The following is a 26933-nucleotide window of genomic DNA, read 5'->3' as shown; positions in this document are numbered from 1 at the left end:
GCTCCAAAACTACATAAGGAAGACGGCGCCTTTTTAAAAAACCATCATATAATTAATTTTTTATATGCATTTTATATGCATTTTGTATGTATGTGTGTGTATATATATACACATACATATGTATATACACACATGTACATACATACATATATATACATACATACACAAAACGCATTCTATATGCTTTTCATGTGTGTGTGTGTATGGCTGAACACACACTACACATATTTTGTGTATGTATGTGTGTGTGTGTATATATATATATACACATACATACACAAAATGCATATAAATGCATATAAATTTTTAATTATATGGTGGTTTTTGAAAAAGGCGCTGTCTTTTTCATGCAATTTTCGAGCTGAATTTAAATCCCCAGCAATTTCCAACTACTGGAACTTCAAGGGATATTGTCTGTTGGATTGGACAGAGAACTCCAAGAGAGTTTTCTGATCCCAGATGGCACATACTACATATCCCCTCCAGCTTTACATTTATGGAGGAATTGCTGGTTTTCAAAGTTATTGGGGCTTTTGTGACTACTCCTCTGATGATTAATTAATTGGGTGTCAGCCAAGTTGGACCAACAAGACTCTTGTAAATTTCCTTCTATGGTTGAGAAGTTTCTTGGCCTGTCCCTTCTACCACCAAATCCAACAACGAAAAGGAGAAAATACACCAGGTACAACAACTGGCAGAAGAACATATCATGTCAAAACCCACAAAATTAGGTGCAGCAACACAAAAGGAGCATTTTTTTAAAAATCCAACATCATTCAATCCAATCTGCCTTTAATTTAAAATGCTGCACAAAGTTGCTGGGGATTTAAATTCAACTCCAAAACTGCATGAGGAAGGCAGTGCCTTTTTTAAAAACTATCATATAATTAAATTTTTACATGCATTTTATATGCATTTTGTATGTATGTGTGGGTATATATACACATACATATGTATATACACATATACATACATATATATACACACACATACATATATACACAAAACGCATTCTATGCTTTTCATGTGTGTGTGTGTGTATGGCTGAACACACACTACACATATTTTGCGTATATGTGTGTGTGTGTGTATATATGTATATATATGTATATATATATATATATATATATATATATATATATATATACACACCTACATATATATATATATATGTGTGTATATATGTATATATATACATACATGCGTACATACATATACACATACATACACAAAATGCATATAAATGCATATAAATTTTTAATTATATGGTGGGTTTTGAAAAAGGCGCTGTCTTTTTCATGCAGTTTTGGAGCTGAATTTAAATCCCCAGCAACTTCCAACTATTGGCATTTCAGTGGACATTGTTGGTTAGACTGGACAGAGAACTCCAAGAGAGCTTTCTGATCCCAGATGGCACATACTACATATCCCCTCCAGCTTTACATTTATGGGGGAATTGCTGGTTTTTAAAGTTAACGGGGCTTTTGGACTACTACTCTCATGGGTAATTGGGTGTCAGCAGAAAACCTGAAGGCCAGAGTTCAGAATGGTGGCAGTAGAAGGCCACTGGGAAGAACCTCTTTTTCCTCCATTCGTATCATCAGGAAAAAGCCAGATTCCTTCACAAAACACATGGACATCAATGTTCATTCAACCGTGGCACTAAGGAAGCACACCAACAAGCCTTCCAAAATCCGGTCTGTCTTTCCCCTCCACAACATATAACTATCAACATCAGCATAAATAAAATCATCAACTCACTGTCCCCTCCAGGAGTAAAACAACAGCAGCCAATAAGCACCGAGACAGATAGACCACTCTCAGAACTTTTTCCCCCGTGACTTGTTCTGTGCATGAAATGTTCTTGTAGATTATTCCATAGCAGATGCTGTAGCTCCAGACCAAAACCTGCCCCCTGGGCTTGGCCTATCTTTTTCTGTTCTGCAACATCCAAAACTCCTAGATGAGTGAGGTTTTGTCAATGGAGCTCTTTAAAGGGTAACAGTGAATTAAAGTGCCTGTTCTGTTGTTAAAACCAGAGGGATAGAAGAGGAAAAATCTAATGTTAAGTCCTTGTTTTCCATTTGAAATGGGGAGAACCTATCCCCATTATCGTCACTATACATTTTTAAAATAAGAAACCTCCGATGAATGCTTAAAATCCAGATGTGTGCAAAGTGACTTATTCTTCGCTTCCTGAGTTGTGCTGCTTTTTTTTCCCTAAGAGTTTAAAATGACATGTACCCATCTCTTATTATTACTTTTTTCCTTTGCCAAGTGAACAGAACGACAGTGGCACCTCCAGATGTCCCCATTTAGAAAGGCCAATCAACTTGTATCTGGCACAAAGGGTTTTTAGGCATGAGATGAACACTTAAGAGCTGCAACTGTAAAACAGAAAGGAGGAGAAAATGATGATGTCTGGGGAAATCCATTTGCTGGAAGATTGACCAAGATTGTAGAAGTCTCAAGAGGTCATTCAGCAGAGGTTGCTTAATCGTGAACAGTATCTGCAAAAAGATGGTCTTTCACAGTGGACACTAGAAGAGCAGATCTGAAGTCTTACAACTGGCCAAGGGGTGACAAAGAAAACACTGCAGATGGTGGAAGGCGGGTCTCTTTCCATTCTGGAGTCCAGAAAAAAGAGACTGAAGAAAGAGCTATAGCTTGTGGACCTTCATGTCTCAGCCAGGTGCCAAGACTTCACATTTGCAAAACGCTTGGCAGATAAAAACCAAATTACGGGGACAAAGGGAGAAAACCGGAAGGGGGTTTTGAACAATACTGTGCAGTTGGTCTTAAATAGGGCTTTGGGGGATTTGAGGAACCCCCCCCCAACAAATTCCCATTTTCCTGTAAGCATTGCTTCCATAAGATTTTTCCTTCGCATTCACTGGAGCCTGACAGTGTCTTTATCTTCGAGAAAATCGGTTTTTGAAAGCCTTGATAGTCTTTGCCATCATAGGTGCAATTTCTGCAAAACAAAAAAAAGGCAAGAGAGCTGCAGCGTTAAGATGCACAGATATAAATACAGAATACATATCTGGACTTGCATTTGAAGGAAAAGGTTTCGAAACATTAAGGAAGCAAGCCAATTGTATTTAACTAGCAGGAAAAAAAATATTTGCAAGGCACACATTAATGGCTACCGATTTCTTTCTCTATGGACATAAGGACATATATTTTACACATCACACTAATTTACATATCATTCTCATTTGGGCTAGAGTGCTGCAATTGTGCAGAACCAGACATTTTGCCCATCGAACTGTGCTTCTGAATCAGCTCTTTATAGCAGAGGGGGAAGACTGTCTGATAGGATTCTGCACGGTCAAGAACAGTGTTTCTTAAGCTTTTTGCCCTCTGAATTGCTTCCCATTTAAAAAATTATGGAGACACAAATACACCCTGTCCCCTGTAAAAGAGCTTTTGTTTGGATATTTTGTTATGAATAATAATAATAATAATAATAATAATAATAATAATAATAATAATAATAATAATGTTGGAAGGGACCTTGGAGGACATCTAGTGCAAAGAAGCTGAAGAAACAGTGGACCACCTGGTAAGCTGCTGCAAGAAGATTGCACAGACTGACTATAAGCAGCGGCATGACAAAGTAGCAACAATGGTGCATTGGAAGATCTGCAAAAAATATCATTTGCCTGTAAGCAAAAACTGGGGGGATCATAAAATAGAGAAAGTCATAGAAAATGATAAAATTAAACTGCTCTGGGACTTCAGAATTCAAACAGACAAGCACCTGCAACATAACACCCCAGATTTAACAACTGTCAATAAGAAAGACAAAAAAGTCTGGATAGTGGACGTGGCAGGGCCTGGAGACAGCAGAATAGACGAGAAAGAACTGGAGAAGATAACAAAATACAAAGACCTACAAAGAGAAATAGAAAGACTGTGGCAAAAGCAAGCAAGGGTAGTACCAATAGTCATAGGCTCCTTGGGTGCAATCCCCAAAACAACTGGAGCACCACTTGAACACCATTGGCATTGACAAATTCGCTATTAGTCAATTGCAAAAGGCAGCCTTACTAGGAACTGCTTCCATCCTGCGACGATACCTGTAATACCATCAAACATTCACATCTGCCTATCCCAGGTCCTGGGTAAGGACTCGATAGGTAGACAAAATGCCAAATCCAGTCTGAACATCTGGCTGACTGTGCGATGATCCATAATAATAATAATAAAGTTGGAAGGGACCTTGGAGGTCATCTAGTCCAACCCCCTGCTCAGGCAGGTAACCCTACACCATTTCAGACAAATGGCTGTCCAGTCTCTTCTTAAAAACTTCCAATGTTGGAGCATTCACCGCTTCTGGAGGCAGGTTGTTTCACTGGTTAACTGTTCTAACCGTAAGGAAGTTTCTCCTTAGTTCTAGGTTGCTTCTCTCCTTGATGAGTTTCCATCCATTGCTTCTTATCCTGCCTTCAGGCGCTTTGGAGAATAGCTTGACTCCCTCTTCTTTGGGGCAGCCCCTGAGATACTAGAACATGGCTATCATGTCCCCCCTCGTCCTTCTCTTTGTTAGACTAGACATACCCAATTCCAGCAGCCATTCCTTATATGCTTTAGCCTCCAATCTTTACTGTTATCAAAGGTTAAAATGGACACATTCATTTTAAATCACGTAAAAATCATTTAAGCCCATTAGAGATCAATAGAATATTTTTCATGAAAAACCTCAATCTTTTTACAGGATGGGGAGGCATCAGCTCACTTACTCTTCACCTGGGGCTTCCTCGGGTCATAGGTCACCGATGAAGTGCTGCCCAGGGATGAGCCTGAGAGGCCGCTGCTGGTGCTGGGCCTGTCGTAAGCCGGTTCCTCTTCAGCGTGAACGCTGCTGCTTTTTGTTGGCGTGAAGAACAGAGGTTTGATTCTGAGGAAAGAGAAGGTGGTGAGCGGTCAGGAATTGTCCACTGCAGATTCAACAAATGCGCTCGCCCAGGGCCACCGAGGCAATTTCTCTGGCAGGGCCTGGACTGGTAATAGACCCAGAAAATGTGTCACCCAGGAACAACCAGAGTTACTGGAGATCAGTTGCTCCCTCTTCACTCAAGCATCAGGTATTTTTTTTTTTATTAAATTTTTAAGATTTTACAAAAACAAAACAATCTTCCCCCCAACCTCCCCAACCCTCCCATTCCCTCCCCCGACCTTCCCGGAGCTGAATATAGGCTTAATTAAAATTTCATCAAAAAATCTTAGAAAAGATATAAACCATAAATAAATCTAAATACATTACTTAGAGAAATTATGAAATAATTAACAATAGTGTATATATAAAAAAACATAAATACAAAAAAATAAATGTTTAGAAAAGAAAAAAAGAGAGAAAAGGAAAAAAGAAGAAAAATATAAAAAAAATATTCAATTTTAAATATAAATTGTTAAAAAACTAAATATTTTTTTATATCCAACTTATGTTGTATAAAATCTATCCATTTTTTCCATACCGCAACATACTTCTCTTGCGATTGATCCTTCAAGAAAGCCGAAATCTTTGCCATTTCCGCCAAATAAGAAACTTTAAGAAACCACTCTTGCAAAGTAGGCAAAGATTCCTTCTTCCAACATTGCCCTACTAACAACCTTGCAGCTGTAATTAAATTTAACAATTTAACAGATCAGGTATTTAGATCTGGAAAAATCCATTTTATTTTTGTCCCCATTGTTTAGGGCCAGGTCGCCTTTTCTTAGTGGCCCGCTCATCACCTTTGTTTAAAAGGTATAAACCATTATTTCTCTCGAAGAGAACAATTTAATTGCAATCATAGGAGGGACAGCACTGCTGGGAGCATGGGTGATGCCTAAGATAGGTACATAGGTGTCTAAAACTAGCCATAACATAATCTCGCACAATGTTGCGTCTGCTCCCAAAATGAATTCCGATAGGCAGGATAGATGCAGCCTTTCATATATATATTTTTTTCCCTGCAGCTTGTCCCAGCTCTCTCACCCCTCAAAAAGAAGATAAAGCGAAAGCCTTCATATAAAACATACTTGATCTTCTCTGGGACAGCTGCTCCTCCAGTTCCAAATTTTTCTTGTCTTCTCCTCACCTCCCGGGGTGGCTTGACCGTTGAGTTGACAAATGCCATCTTAGCTACTCTGGCTACAAGAGGAGCAAAGCCAAGAAAGAGAGGTCAACTCAGAAAGCGTGGAAGGAAAATCCCTGTGATAACTGATGGGGAGAGGGTGGCTAAGAAACATGTCTCCTCTTTGGTGGAAATGTTCTTCTTTCCCTCCACTTCTAAGACACGATGATTCCCACAATTATTCTTGTTTTTAGCGTGAAGGCTTTTATAGGCTAGTTTCAGCCCAAGAGCACATCAAGTCAGATCTGCAATCTCATAAATGGGCATCCCTAGTCATTGGAACTCCCAAAGGCAAGTGGACTTTCTTGGGTTTTTTTTCCCCCTTGAAATCGTTTCGCTTCTCATCGAAGAAGCTTCTCCAGTTCTAACTTCAGTTCAAGGAAAAAAAAAACACAAGTCCACTTGCCTTTTGGAAAAGCATCTTTGGGACAATCATGACCTGGATGACTGAGAATCTCCATATTCACTGGAACCTCCATCATCCTCTGACTTAAAGGAATAGGGAACCCTTATCTACTTGGAACATGCCAACGTCAACTTGGCAAGCTGGCTAGGGTTGCCAGTTGTTGAAAAGGACACACAGCTATTCACTATGAGCTGATTTCTAACAGCCCATCATCCAAGACCCGGCAACTTCTAGACCAGGGGTCTTCAAACTTGTCCCTTTTATGATTTGCGGGCTTCAACTCCCAGAATCCCTCAGCCAGGCACACTGGCTGAGGAATTCTGGGAGTTGAAGTCCGCAAGTCATAAAAGGGACAAGTTTGAAGACCCCTGGTCTACACCTATGGGAATTCAAGTGCCTTCATTCCAAGCCAGCACAGCCAAAGTAATGATGGGAGTCAACATCCAATATCCCCGTGTCTCCATGCCCGCTCAATCGCTCCGCCCAGCACTCTACCTTTGGGCTTATTGGCATGAGCTGAACGGATGTTTTGCGTTAGCATCAGAAGTCGCTGCTCTCGAGCATCATGCAGCCGTAGATACATTTCTCTCCAGCTCTCAAACTCATCTGGCTTCTCTTTCTTGAAATCACGCTGGCAATGATTGTGCCACAACTGATCTGTGTCTTCAGTTAAAACCTGGAGGCCAAGAGCAAATGAAGATTGAGCCTAGGGTTGGAGTCCCTCGGAAAGACTAAATAGAGAATTATTCTGAGGGCATACAAGTTCCAAACCTTTATGAACCAAGATCTAGTTGTCTTGAGATGCAATCTGCCAACTGGAAGATATACTCTTCAGATTTAAAACAACAACAACAGGGAAATACTACAAAACCCCAAGTTGTAAAACCAGGTCCAGTCACGCGAATGCCACATAACCTACGACCAAAATGCTGCTCCCAACTGCAGTCTTAAGTTGAGAACTAATTATACAAATCTTTTCCTTTAGGGTTATTCACTGGAGAGGAATGGAATCGCTTTTGTCAACAAAGACAACTTTCAAAAAAATAGCACATTCAATCCTCTTTGCTATTTGGGCTGGTGATAAAGGAAGCAACGTCCAGGGCTTACAGAATGGCCTTCCAGGTGCTCAGAATCTCTTGGGCTCCTCTTAAGAGACTTCTTTTATCACCTGCCCCTTAGTCATTTTGCTGCCGTTCATCCTTGTGGGGTTTAAGAAAATTAAGGGGTAGATGCTTCCCATCCCTAAAGCCACTCTGTCTCACTTGATCATTATTTGTTCCTTAGAGGAATGTTTAAGGAGAACAGCAGCTGGTGACAAACAGGTGGCAACGTTGCCAAGATCCAATTTAATTCCCTCTACCAAATACGCTTGGAAAGCACATAGGGTAATTAAGAGCAGGTTTTTAAGCTAGCTATTACTATACCCTTTACGGGTTAGGCTGGCACAGAAGGAAATCCGTACAATTCATTAGCTTCATTAGCTAATAGCCAAGTCCCGAAATTCATTGGGTGGGGGGCTTTACAATGCAACCTCAGTATCTTCCTCACCCACCCACTCACCCACAATCCCAAATGCCAATTTGTCATTTGGCAGTACTGGTATCATGTAGTGTGTAAAATTTCTGCAAAGGACTTTCGTTCAGCTTGCAGAGCAGGTCAAAATTACTTTCTCTGTACAGCAGTATTTCTCCACCTGACAGCTTTCAATGTGTGGACTTCAACTCCTAGAACTTCCAAGTCCAGTTCCTCTTGATGGTTGAGGAGAGAAATACTGCTCTGCAGAAAGGAACCGTTTCTCAAAATCTTTGCTTTTCCACAAAGTTTTCATTTTCTGAGGCTCTTCTCTATTATCTAATCATAGCGCTGTTATTTTACTGACTCTTCTTATAAGATATCACTGTTGGAGGTTGTATTATTACATAATGAATTTTATATTTATTATACATAATTGTTATCCTTCAATTAACTTCCTCCAGTATATTTTGTCTTGCACATTTATGTCATCTGAATAAAAAAATAAGAGTATTTTTCTTAAATACAGCATTCCCTATACTGATGTTATACCAGCTGTTTTTTTAGTTACATCCAAGGTAGAAAGCACTTTCAAGTAAATAAAATTTAGCCACTGTCCTTTACAGAGGTGCTACAAAAGGGAGCAATGTCTTAATTTTAAATCCTGGAGCAGAGACAAGCAAAATCCTGGAAAATTAAACCACACCTTATTTGAACCATCTGTTGGTCTTGCTACAAATGGTGAAGACTCATCAATGATCAACACATCCCATTGCCTCTTATCTAGTAACACTCACGTGATTGTACTCCTCAATGCGATACAACTGTTCTGGGGTGCAGCGTTCCAAAACAGGCTCAATTACAGAATAAGGGACACCACCCACTTCATAGATTGCTAGGGGAAAAAAAAAGAAGACAAGACTTTTCTTCATTTTCAGGGCACATTTTCCAAGTGGGAAACAGATACTTGGTTTTATACGCATCACGGCCCATGGCCGCATCTTCTGAAATTCAGGAGGCATAAAATCAGCCATGTATGGATAGAAGGACCAGAATGTTTTCTAGGTCACACAAGGGAACCATGGTCTTCCCATCATGTCATGGGTGCAAAATAGAAAACCGAGACATTAATAGATTAATTAACATTAATAGATTAACAGCCGAGGTGGCACAGCAGTTAGAGTGCAGTACTGCAGGCCACTTTAGCTGACTGCGTTCAGCAGGTCAGCGGTTCAAATCTCAGCGGCTCAAGGTTGACTCAGCCTTCCATCCTTCCGGGGTAGGTAAAATGAGGACCCAGATTGTTGGGGGCAATGTAAATATATATATATACATTGCTTACTGGTGTACACCGCTTAGAGAGTGCTTGCACTTAAAGCGGTATATAAGTCTCATAAATAGATAGACAGACAGACAGACAGACAGACAGACAGACAGACAGACAGACAGACAGACAGACAGACAGATAGATAGATAGATAGATAGATAGATAGATAGATAGATGTTGTCCAAATCAATTTTTCCCCAGAAAGAGAAGCAGGGAACCACAGAAGGGCAGACTGCTTTAGGACGAAACAGATCTAAGTGGCAGTAGTAAGGCACACCTCTGTCAGTTTAGCCCCTCTGGTTAAACCATGAACTATGGTTTCATGGGTCATTTCATGCCAATCCCGGCGAGATCAAATGGTCTCTTTATGCTACTGTCTCTTTCAGTGGAACCACTGGGAACGTACTTTATTTATTCTCTTCCAATGTTTTCATTAAAAAAAACTATAAACAAACCCTAGCTTTGTGGATGAAAGGTGTGGATGAAATCCCAATGAAGGCCAAAGAGTTCAGCATTTGGCTCCTAAGCCTAGCACTGCCCTTCAAAGGTAATGCAAAGAGGGTCACAAGAGAGAAATATTGGTAGTAGGAGACACCTTCATCAGTCTTTCTCCTTTCACAGAAGCTCTTGCCTTAATTGTGTTTGGGACAGGCACGCAATGACTAGGAAGGTGTTGGTTATTACCTATAAAACAGGGGCCCCCAAACTTTGGGCACCAGGGACCGGTTCCGTGGAGAGAGAGGTTTTTCCATGGACCGGAGGGGGCCTGGTTTCACAGGCTGCCTGCATCCCGTGGAGGGGGGCTTCGCTTGTTTGTACAGCCTGGTTTCTGGCATGCCACGGCCCGGTGCCGGTTCACAGACTGGGGGGGGGGGTTTGGGGACCCCTTCTATAAAGCTTTACATTGCATAGGGCCAGCATATCCATGGAACCGGCTTTGCCCCATCCCATCAGCCCGTCCCACTTATTCAGGTATGGGACTGACCCAATTGTAGTATGCTACTATAAAGATGATCAGGGGGCTGGAGACTAAAACATATGAAGAACAGTTGCAGGAATTGGGTATGTCTAGTGAAAAGAAGGGCTGGGGGGGGGGCATGATAGCATCTTCCAGTATTTGAGGGGCTGCCGCAGAGAAGGGGGGGGGTCAGCCTGTTCTCCACAGCACCAGAAGGCAGGACAAGAAGCAACAGATGGACACTAATCAAGGACAGAAGCAGCCTGGAGCTAAGGAGAAATTTCCTGACAGGACAATTAACCAGTGGAACAGCTTGCCACCAGAAGTTGTGGATGCTCCAACACTGGAGGTTTTTAAGAAGAGATTGGACAACCATTTGTCTGAAGTAGTATAGGGTTTCCTGCCTGCGCAGGGGGTTGGACTAGAAGACCTCCAAGATCCATTCCAACTCTGTTATTCTATTCTATTAATTGTGCCTTTTCTGCCTCCTCCCCAGACTCCACCCCAAATCAGAAATTAACATGGTTGTAAGAGAAAAGGAGCTCTGAAAGGGAACTGGTCAGCTGGACGGAGGAGTAATGAATTAAGCAGCCCTCTAATGCAAATGTTTGCCTGACAGATACACAAGTACTCCTCGACTTACGACCACAATTGCCAAGCAACCCAAATCCTGATCACATGGCTGCGGAGACGCTGTCGACGGTTGCAAGCGTGAGGAACAGTTGTAAGTCACTTTTCTTTTTTTCAATTTCAAACGGTCATTAACCAAATGGTCATAAGTCAAGAGTCCCTGTGTTCAGTACCAGGAATCAAAAGCTGCCTGGGTGTTACCGTGAGTTGGGCAGCCGTGTAAACCTAATGAATAAACACGTATCCTGATTTTAAGTTCCCTGTCAAACTCCCTCCCCTTCGCAGTCCGCAGGCCAACCGATGGGACTCACAATCAATATTGTTGCTGAGAACCCGGATGCATTGCTCATGAAGACTCATCATCTTCGGAAGATAAGCTGTCTTGGAACCGGAGTACACCTGCATCTTGGAATTCAACCGACGTCCGGTGAAACCAGCCTCGTCCTCTTGAGTTGGGGAGGAGAGTGCTGCAAAGCCAGCGGAAGATTAAAGCAGGGGAAAGACTCATTAGAGACCAGGGTATCATCCAGCCTGGGGGGGGGGGAGGGAATCATGGAAGACCAAAAATATACTCCAACCCCACCATATAATGCAGGAAAGTTCACGGCAGTTGCACGGAATACCTGGTTTACAGCTACCAGACAGGGCTTTGATACAGCAAGTTTACACCTCTGCCCATCTATAACAGAGTTTGTGAAGGCCTTTCCATTATTTATTTATTTGTCAAATTTAGCTGCTGCCTGTCTCGCCGTGGGGCTATACTCTAGGCCAGGGGTAGGCAACCTTGGCTCTTTTATGACTTGTGGACTTCAACTCCCAGAATTCCTGAGCCAGCATGGGGGAACTATGGCCCCTTCATGACTCGTGGACTTCAACTCCCAGAATTCCTGAGCCAGCATGGCTCAGCTTGGAAACCTCTCCCTTTCCCCTCAGCATGGCTGGCTCAGGAATTCTGGGAGTTGAAGTCCACGAGTCATAAAAGAGCCAAGGTTGCCTAGCCCTGCTCTAGGCCAGTGATGGCGAACCTTTTAGAGACCGAGTGCCCAAACTGCAACCCAAAACCCACTTATTTATCGCCGGGTGCCAGGTGGGCGTGGCCCACTGGATGGGCATGGCTGTGGTGGTCATGGCAGACTGGATGGGTATGGCCAAGGTGGACGTGATCTCCTCAATGTTGCTGGTGGGGAGGGACGCCTGTGGGGGCCAGGCAGGGTTGGGGGAGATCCAGAGGGTCTCTGGCAGGTGGGGCGGTGGGCAGGAGGCTCGTCCTGCAGGGAGAGGAGAGGCAAGGCGAGGCAGGGCGGGCTGCCTTTGTCACAGGGCAAGGTGAGGTAGGGGCCTGACACCATCAGCCCCTGCACACAGAGGCCAGCGAGCGCATGGGTGCTGGGATGCATCCAGCCACGTGGGACCTCGGCGAGTTAGCGGGCAGCTGGTTGAAGAGGGACGGTTGCCATCTCCGGGGCATGGCGCGTGTGCCCACAGAGAAGGCTCTGAGTGCCGCCTGTGGCACGCGTGCCATAGGTTCACCACCACTGCTCTAGGCGGCTTACATGGAAAATCCCCACTTCTGACTCAAGGGAATAAGCTCAACTTTGGGACAGTGAACGAAAACTATTTACTCGTGCTTTTAATGTGATGCAGAGGATTCCTCGCTGCATGAAAGATCTTCATGATCAAACAACTGAGATGCAGTATGCTTGGAAGCAAAGCCACAATCGCATTCCTCTCCTTCTCGGAAAGCATCAGAGAAAGTATCAACTGCCAACTGAGCTCTTCGACTATTTCTCTGAATCCAAATTGGCATCTATTCTTATTGTATTTATGTAGCGGTCTTTCCTCCTTTTTCGCAGGAGGAAGGAGACCTATACAAGTGAATAAAAGGTAGCAGAACAATCCAAAACGTCTATGCGATTCTTTTCTGTTATCACTCCGCCACGACATTTAGAAATAGTAAATAAAAGCCTCAAGAAGCTTCCCGCTTTGACTTTACCTTTTCTCTTTGGTTGGGTGAACGGGATCATCTCCATTGAAGGAAGAGGACGATAATTTGCCTGGATTGGAGGCAACGGGATGTCGGGAAGCATCGGCACCACATCAATAAGTAACTGGAGGGGAGAAAGCCCACGTTTGGTTAGGATAGCTACGCAAAAGTCTGTATTCCAAGAAATTCATCCTTGGAACCAAACAGACTCACAACAAAACGTTTCACTGAACATTTTGAGCAGGCCGTACTTCAACAGAGGTAAACTCAAACATGTCGAGTATTCTGTTATTAGAAATGATGGGGAGTTCAAAGAACTGTGCCCTCTAACCTTCTACTTTTTTCACCGCTGAGTGCTGTCTACCTATCAACCTATAGAAAAATTGGTCTAGTCCAGGGGTAGGCAACCGTGGCTCTTCTATGACTCATGGACTTCAACTCCCAGAATTCCTGAGCCAGCCATGCTGAGGGGAAAGGGAGAGGTTTCCAAGCTGAGCCATGCTGCCTCAGGAATTCTGGGAGTTGAAGTCCACGAGTCATAAAAGAGCCAAGGTTGCCTACCCCGGCCTAGGCCTAGGCCACTTAATGACTGGTGGACTTCAACTTCCAGAATTCCTGAGCCAGCCATGCTGAGGGGAAAGGGAGAGGTTTCCAAGCTGAGCCCTGCTGGCTCAGGAATTCTGGGAGTTGAAGTCCATGAGTCATAAAGCGGCCTAGGCCAGAGGTAGGCAACCTTGGCTCTTTTATGACTCGTGGACTTCAACTCCCAGAATTCCTGAGCCAGCCATGCTGAGGGGAAAGGGAGAGGTTTCCAAGCTGAGCCATGCTGGCTCAGGAATTCTGGGAGTTGAAGTCCACGAGTCATAAAAGAGCCAAGGTTGCCTACCCCTGGTCTAGGGAATAACTTTAAAGCATTATTTTAATTATTTATATATTCCATTACAAACAATGGAAATGATGTAGCTAAATATTTCTTTGGCAGGTAATAGTATACTGGAAGAAGGCAGAGGGGTAAATCCCACTCGCTGCAGTTGTGTGACCTAATTGGGTAATGAAACATCTGCAAACAACCAAGTTCAGTGGCTCCAAGGACTTTCTTCGTTTCCCCTGGAGAGAAAACGGCACCTATCCCAAAGCTAGCTGACTCAACAGGAGTTTTTGAAAAGGATCGAGTTCCATTTTTATCCCTGGGGTAAGGTTAACAGAGAAGCCCATTCCACAAAGAGAAAAGGCAGGAGAATGAAAACATCCTCAACAGATTTCAGTGCTCCATCTGGGAAGTTTAAACAGGACTCCTTTCCTACTAAATTCGGCCTTTTCTAATCTGGCCCCTTTCAGAAGGACGGGACTACAACGGCTATCATCCTCAACCAGCATGGGTACGGTGGGTATTGCATTGTAGCATATCTGAAAAGCCTCTGGGCAGAACTAGTTATTAATGAGCCCAAACTGTTAGAGCAGGGGTGTCAAACTCAATTGCATTGAGGGTCGCATCAGCATTGCAGTTGCCCTGGGGGGGTGGGTGTGGCCAGGGTGGGTGCGGTCTACTGGGTGGGTGTGGATGGAGTGGGTGTGGCCTACTGGATGGACATGGCCAGCTCTACATAGTTCGCGTCAAGGGTGCCTGTGGGGGCCTGGGCAGGAGTGGGATAGATCTGAGGGTTTCTGGCAGAAGGGGGTGGGACCGGGGCAAGCATCAAGGCATGGTGCATTTCTTCATTCCTCACAAAGGCTGAACCCTCCCCAGCATGCACCCAGGGGATGGGGCCAACGCGGCAGGGGCTGGTCCCTCGCTGTTTCTAGACGACCTTGTGGAGCTAAGACTGAATGCATTTCAGCCTAGATGGCCACCACAAAATTGTAAATTGGCCCCCGGCCGGCCTGGGCCAGGGCCAAGGCAGAGGGGGCCGTTTCCTCGCTGTTTCCAGGATGGCTTTGCGGGCCACATGAAACCACTTCGTGGGCCGCATCCGGCCCCCGGGGCCTTCTGTTTGATGTGTCTGTGTTAAAGCACAGGCTGCCTTTGAAGCCTGCAGGACCTTCGTCTGGACCTTCGGTGGGCTAAACAATCCCGTGGGCATGCAAGCCCTGACTGGCTTAACCAGTTTGCTGAAGGAACCCTCATTTGCAACGATTTATAAATTAGGATGGCTAGATGCACATGGCGACGTCCCCAAATAAGCCACGTCGTGACAGGGCGATGTGAGCCGGATTACTGAAGCGCCAGATCAGTGTTTCTCAACCTTGACAATTTTAAGGCACGTGGACTTCAACTCCCAGAATTCCACAGCCAGCATTGCTGGCTGTGGAATTCTGGGAGTTGAAGTCCACGTGCCTTAAAATTGTCAAGGTTGAGAAACACTGCGCTAGATTCATTCAGTTGCCTTTGACATCAATTTGCCCAAGAAAAGGTAACAGTGAAGCAATGATTCCCCCCCCCCCCAAAAAAAACCTTACTTTTTTTGCTTTAGGGGGCTCCTCCGGCTTCTTCTCGCTCGGTGGCTTGGGAGCCTTCCGGCTAGGGTCTGAGCTCTTGGCACTGCACTTGGAACCGTTCTGCTTGCCAGGTCCTTTGACTTTCTCTGGGACTGGAGTCGTGGGCTTGGCCAGCTTTCTCTTCTTCTTCTGAGGCAGGTCGTAACTCAAGTAGGACTCAAAGGACATGGTGGGCTGTTCAAACTCATCCTCCACCTCTCCCTCTCTGGAAGGTGAGAGGCCTGCAGATCTCTTGTTTGATTCAGTGCCTCTGGGTTTGCCCTCAGAGGTTTTAAGGCTGCTGGGAGTCTTCTTCTCCCTGTTCTTATTGGGCAAATCACCCACAGCTTTTGGTTTCTCCCGATCTCCACAGACGGTTTCCACGCTAAGCTTCATCTTTATTGGTTTGGCCCTTTCGGAGTCGTGAGTTTTTTGCTTCTTCCTATGTTCGTTCAAGCTATCATCCAGGTCAAAGTGGGCCTTCTCCTTCTTGATGCCGCTGCCGTCTTTCTTCTTGTCTTGTTTGAGGCTGTCCAGGGCCTTCGCCTTCTCTTTGCTGCTGCTCGATAAGGAAGCGTCCTGGGATGAAGAAGCCTTTGGTAACCTCTCTGGGCTAAATACAGGTGTCTTCTCCTTCCCCTTGGTTTCTAGCCGCTGCCTCTCCTTGTGAGAAGATTTAGGCTCTTTGCTCCGACTTGAACTAGCCTTATCTTGAGAGTCACTGAAGTTCCTATGAGGAGTAGCTTCTTGTCTGTCCTGAAATTGGTGGCTTTTAGACCCCTTTGGGGGAAAAAGATTTTGCTCCCGCTCTTCTTCTGCAGCGTGATGGAGGTCCATATATAGTTCCTGAGGACTTTCACTGAGCTCAGATGAGACCGTGTGTCCATAATCAGAACATTCCAGGTCAGAGGAGCCTCTCCTCCATGACCTGTCTTCTGCAATACCGTAGCTTTCATCATGCTCAGATTTTTCCGGGTCTGAATACCTCTTGGTCTTTTTAGTTCCACAATCCAACTCATATGACTGGCTGCAAGAAGGCTGATATGTCTCTGAGTAGGCCTTTTCATCCTCTTTGGGATGAAGGTCTCGCTGCCGTTTCCTAGAGATGTTTTGGTCATAGCCCTGTGCTGTAGATTCAAGAGTATGCCTTAAAAAAAGAAAAAAAACGGAGAAAGAATTGCATTATTGAATCTAACTGAAAATTACTGAAACCCTAAGCTAAGGCTATGATCGCCTAGTCCAGTGATAGCGAACCTTTTAGAGACCGAATGCCCAAAATGCAACCCAAAACCCATTTATGCATCGTCGAGTGCCGGGTGGGTATGGCCCATTGGCTGGGTGTGGCCAATGGGGTGGGCATGGCTGCAGTGGTAACAGCAGACTGGATGGGTGCCGGGTGGGTGTGGCCACCTGGCAGACTGGATAGGTGTGGCCAATTGGCTGGGCGTGGCTCATTGGGTGGGTGTGGCTGCAATGGTAATGGCAGACTGGGTGGGATTAAAAAGTTCAATCAATCAGTTCCAACTTTGCAAGATCTTTTTTTTTTCCCAGCGAGAAGTTGAAATTGACTGATTGAACCTTTTTTTTTTTTTTTGCACACTGCCTAAAGCGAAAAGGTTTTATAAAACCCAGCTGAAGGCCTAGGACTGGGGCGACGGCGTGCGTGCCCACAGAGAGGGCTCTGAGTGCCGCCTCTGGCACCCGTGCCATAGGTTCGCCACCACTGGCCTAGTCCCATCTTCTTCTTAACTCCAAAACAGAATGCAGCCAACTTCTATCTAGTTTCTAGACTGGAATTTAGAATAGAATAGAGCTGGAAGGGACCTCGGAGGTCCTCTAGCCCAACCCCCTGCTCAAGCAGGAGACCCTAAACCATTTCAGACAACTGACTGTCCAGTCTTTTCTTAAAAACCTCCAGTGATGAAGCACCCACAACTTCTGAAGGCAGTGGTTAATTGTTCAGAATTAATTCTGAATTAATTCCAGGTTCTCTTCTAGATTATTTTCCATCCATTGTTTCTTGCCTTCTGGTGCTTTGGAAAACATGTTGACCCCCTCCTCTTTGTGGCAGCCCCTCAAATACTGAAATACTGCTATCATATCATCCCTAGTCCTTCTTTTCTCTAGACTAGCCATACCCAAATCCTACAACCGTTCTTCATATACTGTCTAGACCAGTGTTTCTCAACCTTGACCATTTTAAGGCATGTGGACTTCAACTCCCAGAATTCCACAGCCAGCAACGCTGGCTGTGGAATTCTGGGAGTTGAAGTCCACATGCCTTAAAATGGTCAAGGTTGAGAAACACTGGTCTAGAAAGCCTGCACGTTTCTTTTTTTTTCTTTTTCCCCTTCACATTATTTTATCAAAACATCTTCATCTTTCATTGTTTATGTTCTCTCCGGCTATTAAAGCTTTAAGGGGACATTTAGCGCATTCCAACAGGCAGTGGAGCTGTATCGGGAAACAGACTTTCAAATTGTTCTTGAGGGCAGATGAACTATACAAGGACATTGTCTACTGAGAAGAAACATTCAAGAGCAGAGATATTATAAAGGCCCAACTCACCGCTCTGTTTCCTGTGAAACTGGCACCAGCTTCTTCCATCTCGCTACCAAGTTCCTGGCAAAGTCCCCAACATGTTCGTGTTTTCGTAAACCGTTCACCGTCTTTCCGACACCAGTCTCCTGCGGAAAGGATGCAAAAAAACCAGCTTTGACAATGATAGCTAGTTAACGGCTGAGTTCATACGACTAGCTAGACCAGTGGTTCTCAACCTTTTTAATGCCGCGACCCCCAACCGGTCATAAGTCGAGGGCTACTCAACCGGTCGTAAGTCGAGGACTACTCAACTGGTGCAGCACCATTTGCAGACTGGGACTTTTGGCGGGCTCAGCAGGGCAGAGACAGCCTGGACAATTCCTATTGGCTTTTGAAAGCCAATAGAATTAGACTCTATTCAAGAGAGTCTATTCTGTTGCCTTTTAAAGCCAATAGAATAAAAGGGAGTAGCACAGCTAAGGAAAAGGGGGGAAAACATGGCGGACTGCGTTGTTTGGCGACCCCCGTGAAATGGTCGTTCGACCCCAAATGGGGTCCCGACCCACAGGTTGAGAACCACTGAGCTAGACCCAAAACAAATAAACCAATCACGGCTGAATGCAAGATATTAACCCAGCCCAGCTGTGACTTATTCAAAGCACAGTTATGGCTTAGCAGGCTATACGTGGAGCAACAAAACATTTTTCTGTACGTATTTTGCAGGCTCTGTCTGAGCCGTCTCATTTGTAATTAGGACAGCGCCATCACAACAGGACAGATTTAGCCCCATCCTGGCTTAGACGACTCAAAGGACACTGTGCCGTGGTAGAAAGAGTCACCAAGAGCTGTAGTTTATTGGGTTTTACTGCTGCTGTGAGATACCATGCTATCAAAACTTATAAATAATCAATCTTCAGAGAGGTTATTCAGATTTGCAACTTCTCACTCCCTAGAACAGTGGTGGCGAACCTATGGCACGCGTGCCAGAGGCGGCACTCAGAGCCCTCTCTGTGGGCACACGCACCATGCCCTAACCAGCTGTCCGCTAAGTCGCCAAGGTCCCACGTGGCCGGATGCATCCCAGCACCCATGTGCTTGCTGGCCTGTGTGTGCAGGGGGCCAATGGTATCAGGCAACAGCTGCCCCGGCCTCTGCCTCACTTTGCCCTGCGACAATGGCACCCCCGCCCTGCCTCGCCTTGCCTCGCCTCGCCTCGCAGGACGAGCCTCCTGCCCACCGCCCCACCTGCCAGAGACCCCTTGGGTCTCCCCCAACCCTGCCCAGCCCCCACAGGCATCCCTCCCCACCAGCAACATTGAGGTGACCACACCCACCCAGTCTGCCATGACCACCACAGCCACGTCCACCCAGTGGGCCAGGCCCACCTGGCAACCGGCGATAAATAAGTGGGTTTTGGGTTGCAGTTTGGGCACTCGGTCTCTAAAAGGTTCGCCATCACTGCCCTAGAACAGTGTTTCCCAAACTTGACAATTTTAAGGCATGTGGACTTCAACTCCCAGAATTCCACAGCCAGCAACGCTGGCTGTGGAATTCTGGGAGTTGAAGTCCACATGCCTTAAAATTGTCAAGTTTGGGAAACACTGCCCTAGAACCACCATCCTGGGCAGCAATATTTGGAATTGCCAACGGAATTAAGTTTCCAAGGGCAAGAAATGATGCTACAAAATAAGACTTACCATAAGAATGTCAATTGTAATTGGCAGTTCAGAAAGCCTCTTCAAATTCTTCATCAGCTGTAGAGGGGAACAGAAAAGGATTGAGAACTCAGCTCTGTAATGGAGAGCCTTTTCTTCTACCGTGGCCGAGAAGTTCAAAAAACAAACCCACAGAGCTGCTAAGATGCCACAGAAAGAGCAGGCGTAACATTTTGCAGACAAATGAAGCAGAGCAAAAATCTTATGGCTGCAGCCTTCTCACCCACCTAAGGATTGTAGGCTTGGTCAGAGGGATCCAGAGCGGCTAGCCCCCAAATCTGTTCGGAAACCCACCCTCACGATGAACCAAAAGTAAGAGAAAATCCAATTGGATCAGAGGCAGGTCTTTCCCAAGGAGAATATTTCTGGATGCCTTCAATAGTCTGAAGAATTTGGGAAAAGGCTCACCATATATCTGCCTCACCCACTTTCCCCCCCATGCTAGCTAAGCCTTGGTGTAACATTGCTGATCAACAGAAATGTTCAATAAGGGGGGGGGGGAGAAACCCACTCTCATCTTCCATCGTGACGGGCCATTTCATAAAAGCAACCAATAGCTTAACAAATAGAATGCAACATCCATCAAATGTTAAGCCTTCCAAACTGTAATATATTTTCTTTTAAAGGCAGCCTTTCCCAACGTGGAGCCATGCAGCTGGCTGAGAGGACCACTTCTAAAGTCCTCAACAACATGACCAAGTCCCAGTTCTAAAAATCTCTGGACAATGACAACTGGGTATCACAAGTGGCTTTTATTTTTGAAAAGGCAACTGGAAGCTTGATCAATTGTACTGGATGGTGTTGGAGATGGAATGACAGTTATTGACAGTTGAAGGCCAGTTGACCTTCCAGTACAACTGACCAAGATTCCAGGTTAGGAAGCGAAACGTCTTCTTTTTCCTCAAAAAATCAGTCCGGTTGCCTTTTCAAAAATAAAAACCACTTTTGATACAACGACCTGGATGACTGAGAATCGTCCTCAACTTATGACAACTGGGGACCCGCCCTCAGAGTTCAGAATTTCTTGTTGTTATTGCTTCTGAACCTTGCGCAATAAATCTCTCTGCTAAACCCTCTGGAATTCGTAAAAGTTCCTTTCGTTTTCCACAAGACATCCACACAGAAACATTTTTGATCTCTAAAATTAGTACTCCGGTGTTCCGGTACTTTCATTCTTCTAGAAATTTAATCATCATTGAATGTACAATCTGCATTTAATACAGGGCAAAAGCAAAACATGGAACCCAAACCCCAAACTGAATGTGCGTTCTTCCATTCCAACAGCTTTTTTCAATTCTGAAGTATTTTTTTAAGCATTCCTTCTGACCATTCACCCATAAAAGAGAAAGTACTTGGAAGGAGTCTCTGATACCTAAAGATAGTAATTTAGCATCAAACTTGGTCAGAGAAGTTATCTCTGGGGGGGGGGGAGGTGCAAAAAAGAGACTAAGATTTTAGTGAGCTGCCTGTTGAACTCAGTCATTCTTTCTCAGCCCAGCCCACCTAACGAAGTTGTTTTCGTGGAGAAAGCAGGAGGAAGGAATATTAGGTACGCTTGCTGCCTTGATTTATTAATAAAAATAATATGGGTGGGATAAAAATTAAATAAATATAAAACACAGGGTGACCATAAAAATCAGACAGAAAAGAGGATTTCTGGAGAGCACAAGAGCACCATCTACTGTTCATAGACTTGACCCACTGAATTCCACAGTCGGTGCATGAAGATGTGGATGAGGTGGGGGTAGAATTAGAGAGGAACTAAATCTTTCTGACCTGCTATGATTACATAGTCTGGTACACACATGCAGCCTAATATGCTTTATGCCTGCAGGTTCCTTCATTAGAAAACTTACGAATCAAGAAAAGAGTTACAATTTGCACTTTAAATGCAAATTCAAAGCATGTCCTGAGTATTTTGAAGTACACATCTCAATAGTCCTTAACTCCCAGACACCAGAAGGAATGGGCCATTTGAATCTGGTTTTTCCAAGTAAAAAAGTAACTCAGATTGCTCCTGACCAAACACAAAATGTTCAAGCCTTCATTTCCATGAAATGCTTTTAGAGGTGACATTTCTTTGCTTGATGATTTAAAGATGTAAGAATATGCTCTAGCACTAGTTTTGCCCTGTATCATACACCTCTCTTCTATCCTTACAATAGGTCCTTTCCATGAAAAAAACAACTATAAACTATTCAGTGGATGCTGCTCTGCAAGGTAGAGGAAAAATCCACTGAACCAAAAGAAAAAAAGGAACTTCATCCTTTCAACTGTTAATTAAAGAGCCTCCCTCATTTTCTGCTTCTCACATCTTTAGGACACAAAGGAAATCGCTTAGCACAGTTGCTCCTTTCCAGATTTCTAACTTCTGATTGTTTTCTTTACAGATTAGTTGCATAATTAAAGATATGCAGGATTGCAAGAGAGGTTCATTTCAGCAGTTGCAAAGTTGATGCAAACAGCAGAGATCCTGCACTAGATTACTGGTAGTGGTTTAATAAATAAATAACCCACCATCAGAGGTGATTCAAATAGTATTGCCAGCATCTTCTTCTGCTCTTCCCTGCATGTTTGGAAGAACAGATAGACAACATGCACAACCCCCCTCCCTAGATCTGCACAAGGTTCCTCTTCTTTCCACAGTGTTCTTGTGGCACTTCTGAGACTCACACATTTCTACAAGCCTCTGGTGACTACTGTACAGCCCACTTGATGATGATGATAATAATGATGCTTACAGTACTACTTTTAGATTTAAATTTTTTTTTATTAAAAACACACAGAGCAATAAAAACGCCTCAACAGCCTTTTTGGGCTAAGCCTTCACCCCACCCCCCCAAAGGGACATGACAACCCCCTCTGGAATCCGTGACACCCCCCCCCTCCCCAATTTTCCCTTGTCCATCTGGAACAGGACCCACAACCCCTAAAACCAGCCCCCCCCCAACAGACAATGGACATGGATCTCTCCCGCGTTCAAACTTCAGCCGTTAAACTGCTGTTCTCTCCGGCCTCTGCTTCTCCCATCGACCATCCATATATGTACACACACATATATAAATTAATCGGGGGATGGATGTTCAATATCTATGTGATTTGTACACGTACCCAGCACAAGTATAGCATCCTCAAGGGGGGGGGGAAGGAGGGGGGAGTCTTTTGGTGAGCCTGTAAAACTCGCACTGCTTCGCTTGTCCAGTAACGGTCGGAGGGGAGGGAGTACCCCACTTCGGTCGCCCCCTTTTGCCCCCAAAGCGTAACCCCTTTTGCCTTGCCCCCCCCCACCCGCTGCCCAATTCACCCTTGCCCCCCCCCGGCTAGTCCCCCTCTTTCACTCAGGCACCCCTCGTCTCTTCCACCCCTCGCCGTGGCCCTTCCAAAGGGACCCCTGCTGGTCCCCCCTGGCGGGATCCCCCCAGCCGCCATCCAGCCACCCCAGAGCCACTCTCCGCCCCATTTGCCTTTCCCTCCAGGGCCCCTTTTTTTACCTTCTTGGGCTCCGAAGCGAGCCGAGACTGCAGCTTTCGGACAACTTCTAGTACCGACTCCGCCATTTTTACTCCTGGCGAGGTCTCTGCTCGGCGGAAGTGGCCGTTGCTTCAGCGGCTTCCCAGGAGAACTCGGGCTTCCCTCCTTCCGAACGCCTAGGGGGTTCTCGAATCGCGTTTCGTGGCACCATGTTTATTCCGGGCAGAAAAGGAAGGGGCGGGGAAAGGGGGCGGGGCTGAAGAAGAGGCCAATCGGCCGTTCCCTTTGCCCGCTGGTGCCGCCATTTCGTAAGCTGGCAAAGGCTTCTCAGTCGAGAAGGCAGGGAAGAAGGAAGATCGCCATCTCGGGTCAGGGCAAACGGTAAGAAACAGCTGTTAAACGGACAGCTGAGAACGTCCCCATCTTTACTAAGGGCAAGAACCGTCCTTCTGTGGCCTAGCGGCCATTTTAAATATTGGCAAGAGCGTGGTCTGCCACGGTTTGCTAGTTCCTGTCCAGAAAGCGCTTCTGCTTTTTCACCGATTTTCCAGTATTATTGCCGGTAGGGTTCAAATAAGGTCTTATTACCAGTATGAGGCTTTTTTTTTTTTTTTGCCTTTACGGAGGCTGTCGTCCACCTGGGCTGGCTCATCATGTTGGCTAAAGCTGGATAAAGACTTAAGCATGACCACAGATTAACTGACAGTCACACAAAATGCTTTGAATCACATATATACTCCTTCCCAGAGGCAGGAATCCAGTTTACAGAGTTTAAAAACCCATTACCACTGCTGAAAGCACATTTGCAAATTATAGAATTTGAAGCAGTGTTTTTCCAGTCTCAGCAACTTTTATATGAACTACAACTCCCAAAATTCCCCAGCCAACTATGCTGGCTGGGGAATTCTGGGAGTTGAAGCCCATATTATATCTTAAAAAGTTGTCAAGATTGAGACTCATCTTAAAAGAGCGGCTTATAAAATGTCCACACAGACTTTCATGCAACACACCAAGCCAGGGGTAGGCAACCTTGGCTCTTTTATGACTCGTGGACTTCAACTCCCAGAATTCCTGAGCCAGCATGGCTCAGCTTGGAAACCTCTCCCTTTCCCCTCAGCATGGCTGGCTCAGGAATTCTGGGAGTTGAAGTCCACAAGTCATAAAAGAGCCAAGGTTGCCTACCCCTGCACCGCACCACCCCTGGTGAATAAAGTACTCCTGGCTCAATTTACATAGCACAATAACAACCCAGAATAGCAGAGTTTACACAGTCTATGCTACAGACCAGCAATTATGATTTGTCTACTTTGTCTCCCAATCAACAGGCAATGCACTGCAGGCTCAGACTAAATTCATGCATTGCACCCAGATTAGCTGTGGGTTATTTTATTATGTTTTAGCAAAAAAAGCCACAATTGGTAGTTTGCATGCATTACATTAGCTAGGCCTGGGTGTCACAAGGTCCTGTTGCCCAATATGTGTCTCACAGAACCCAGAAAATGGATGCTGAGAATATGGAATCCATTTCTGGGGATAGTCTCTGTATTTATTGGATTATAATCATATTTGGTAATTTTTCTATATATCCCTCCTTAGGAGCATCTCTGGAGGAGTCCTAAAATCACTCAGGGTTGACAGGGACACCTGAAGAGTTGAAAACACCTTGTAGAGGCTCTCCTAAAATACATGCCATGAGATGGGGAAGAATATCCATTCACAAAATAGCATGACTTCCTATAGAAAAAACTAGGAGGCTAAATGGAAAAGACCCGGAGGTGTGTGGAATGGGAAGAGGGGGACAGGAATCCAATAAATTGAGAACATGGCAAAGATGATGACTGGGCTCCAATGTCAAATGCCATGTTTGTACTCACAAAGCACACCACACACACACACAAAACCCTCTTTTCTTTGGATTTTAACTCCCTACTCAAAGAAACATTTGTGCAAAATAGTCTCCCACCACATACACACACATACACACACACACACACACACACACACACACACACACAAGCTGGGAATTTAAGAAAAATAGCACAGGCAAGCTATTCTCCTCAAACTGGTGTGATGCAAAGTTAGTTTAGGGTGTTCACTGCTGCAAGATGTGATGTGTGCTCCTTGATCCAAAACAACAGAGCTCTTTGAGATTTGGATGCCAATTCTGCTCAAGGAGAGATCGTCTAGTACAGAGGTAGTCAACCTTGGCTCAGGAATTCTGGGAGTTGAAGCCCACGAGTCATAAAAGAGCCAAGGTTGACTACCCCTGCCTTTAGTAGTTGAATGTTCCCATGGTCTCTTTTCAGGCTGCGTGAAGAGAAAAGATAACAATCTTCCATAAAAAAAACAATAGAGTCATGACTTCCAATACAGGTAGTCCTCAACTTACTAGAGTTCATTTAGTGACCGTTCAAAGTTACAACAGCACTGAAAAAATGACTTGTGACCGTTTTTCACATGTCCATCGCAGCATCCCCATGGTCATGTAATTAAAATTTAGACGCTTGACAACTGACTCATGACGGCTGCAGTATCCCTGGGTCATGTGATCCCCTTTTGTGATAATTTGATCAGCAAAGTCAATGGGGAAGCCAGATTCACTTAAACACCGTGTTACTAACTGAACATCTGGGTTCCCTTAACTGTGTTAAGAAAGGTCATAAAATGGGGTCAAAGTTCACTTGATTGTCTTGCTTAGCAGCAGATATTTTGAGCTCAGTTGTGGTTGTAAGTCAAGGACTACCTGTACGCTGAAGGAACTTGTGAAGAAGTTATGAGAGTTAATAACTCTGCTCTGCCTGGCTTATTCCGTGGAACCTGATGCATTTTTTCCCCCTCTGCATAAGGAATCTAGAAAGAAGACTGCATTCAAAAATATCACTCCCCTACACAGCCTGAAACTGACAGTACAAAGCAGCTTTTAGACTCTGCCACTTTGCTTTGTCGCAGACAAGGGCACTAAATCTTTACAACAAGCATACATGTGCATCCATCGTGCTACCCGTTTTCTAGGTCAACAGTATTATGCAAAACACCAAGAAATTAAAGCCATTTGATACAATATGTAGATATAGAGGAGCCCACAGACATTAACTTCTGTTGCCCCTGACAGCTTGGATCCAATGTTTTTACATAAGATATTTAGCAATACAAAGAAGGTGTAAAACAGCTTTTGCTGTATCTGTGCCACATGCAGTGTTTCTTGCTAGTTAGTTCTGGACAATTAGCCCTTGTTCAATAGAACACAAGGGGAACTTGTGTGTTTTGCTCCATGCACGCTCAGATACTACAGTATTTTCAGCAAGACATTGTCATGGAGCATCTCTAATTGAGAGTCTATTCTATAAGCCACTGAGGTATTGCCTATCCCTCTCCCCAGAACACTCTCAGAGGTACATGTACTATACTGATACAAACTCAGAATGTCTTACAATATCTCTGTAAAGTAGGTCATTGTTAATATTACGCATACTCTTGCAGACGAAGTCAAAAACTGAGAAAGTCACAGTTGAATGAAGTCTATGGAAACTCCCAAAAGAGCGATCAGTTGAAAGAACAAAAACTTTTGTGCAGGAACATATACATCCCTGCATTTATGTAGGGTGCTGTTTCTCAACCTCAACAACTTCAAGATGGATGGATTTCAACTCCCAGAATTCACCAGTCAGCATAGCTGGCTGGGAACTTCTGGGAGTTGAAGTCCACCCATCTTCACATTGCTGAAGTCGAGAGAAACAGCTGAAGTGGCTTTCATAGCAAATAAAAAAGGTTGGGGTAAACACTAGAAAATTA

General features: G+C 44.7%; 1 protein-coding gene and 1 long non-coding RNA gene across 2 annotated transcripts in view; one reads left to right on the top strand and one right to left on the bottom strand.

Moving 5' to 3' along the window:
- Window positions 1-11382, top strand: part of LOC120316905 — a 43342-nt gene extending 31960 nt beyond the window's left edge. The window contains exons 3-4 of the long non-coding RNA XR_005559086.1: window positions 10945-11049; window positions 11241-11382. This is a non-coding gene — a long non-coding RNA (uncharacterized LOC120316905). The remainder of the gene's footprint in view (window positions 1-10944; window positions 11050-11240) is intronic.
- ELOA (elongin A) lies at window positions 624-23272 on the bottom strand. Its single transcript, XM_039363051.1, has 11 exons — window positions 23162-23272; window positions 19653-19709; window positions 17983-18101; window positions 15397-16561; window positions 12949-13063; window positions 11267-11422; window positions 8838-8935; window positions 7024-7204; window positions 6028-6139; window positions 4746-4903; window positions 624-2974 (listed from the first exon to the last, which is right to left on the bottom strand). Exons 1-11 carry the CDS (start codon window positions 23225-23227, stop codon window positions 2913-2915), a joined length of 2289 nt encoding a protein of 762 aa, XP_039218985.1. The 5' UTR covers window positions 23228-23272; the 3' UTR covers window positions 624-2912.
- Window positions 23273-26933: the final 3661 nt, after the last annotated feature.

The sequence above is a fragment of the Crotalus tigris genome, unplaced genomic scaffold (assembly GCF_016545835.1).
Source record: "Crotalus tigris isolate CLP2741 ecotype Arizona unplaced genomic scaffold, ASM1654583v1 scf7180000019504.1669754, whole genome shotgun sequence".
Taxonomy (NCBI): domain Eukaryota; kingdom Metazoa; phylum Chordata; class Lepidosauria; order Squamata; family Viperidae; genus Crotalus; species Crotalus tigris.
The sequence above is the reverse complement of the archived record's forward strand: the minus strand, read 5'-3'. Positions and strand labels throughout refer to the sequence as shown.

Excerpts from the sequence above, each read along its gene's own strand:
- ELOA (XM_039363051.1), bottom strand. The coding sequence starts at position 23,227 with ATGGCGGAGTCGGTACTAGAAGTTGTCCGAAAGCTGCAGTCTCGGCTC. Across the intron at positions 19,710-23,161 it reads TCGCTTCGGAGCCCAAGAAG|CTGATGAAGAATTTGAAGAG; the intron begins GTAAAAAAAGGG and ends TCCCCTCTACAG. Across the intron at positions 7,205-8,837 it reads GCATTGAGGAGTACAATCAC|GTTTTAACTGAAGACACAGA; the intron begins GTGAGTGTTACT and ends CTTGGCCTCCAG.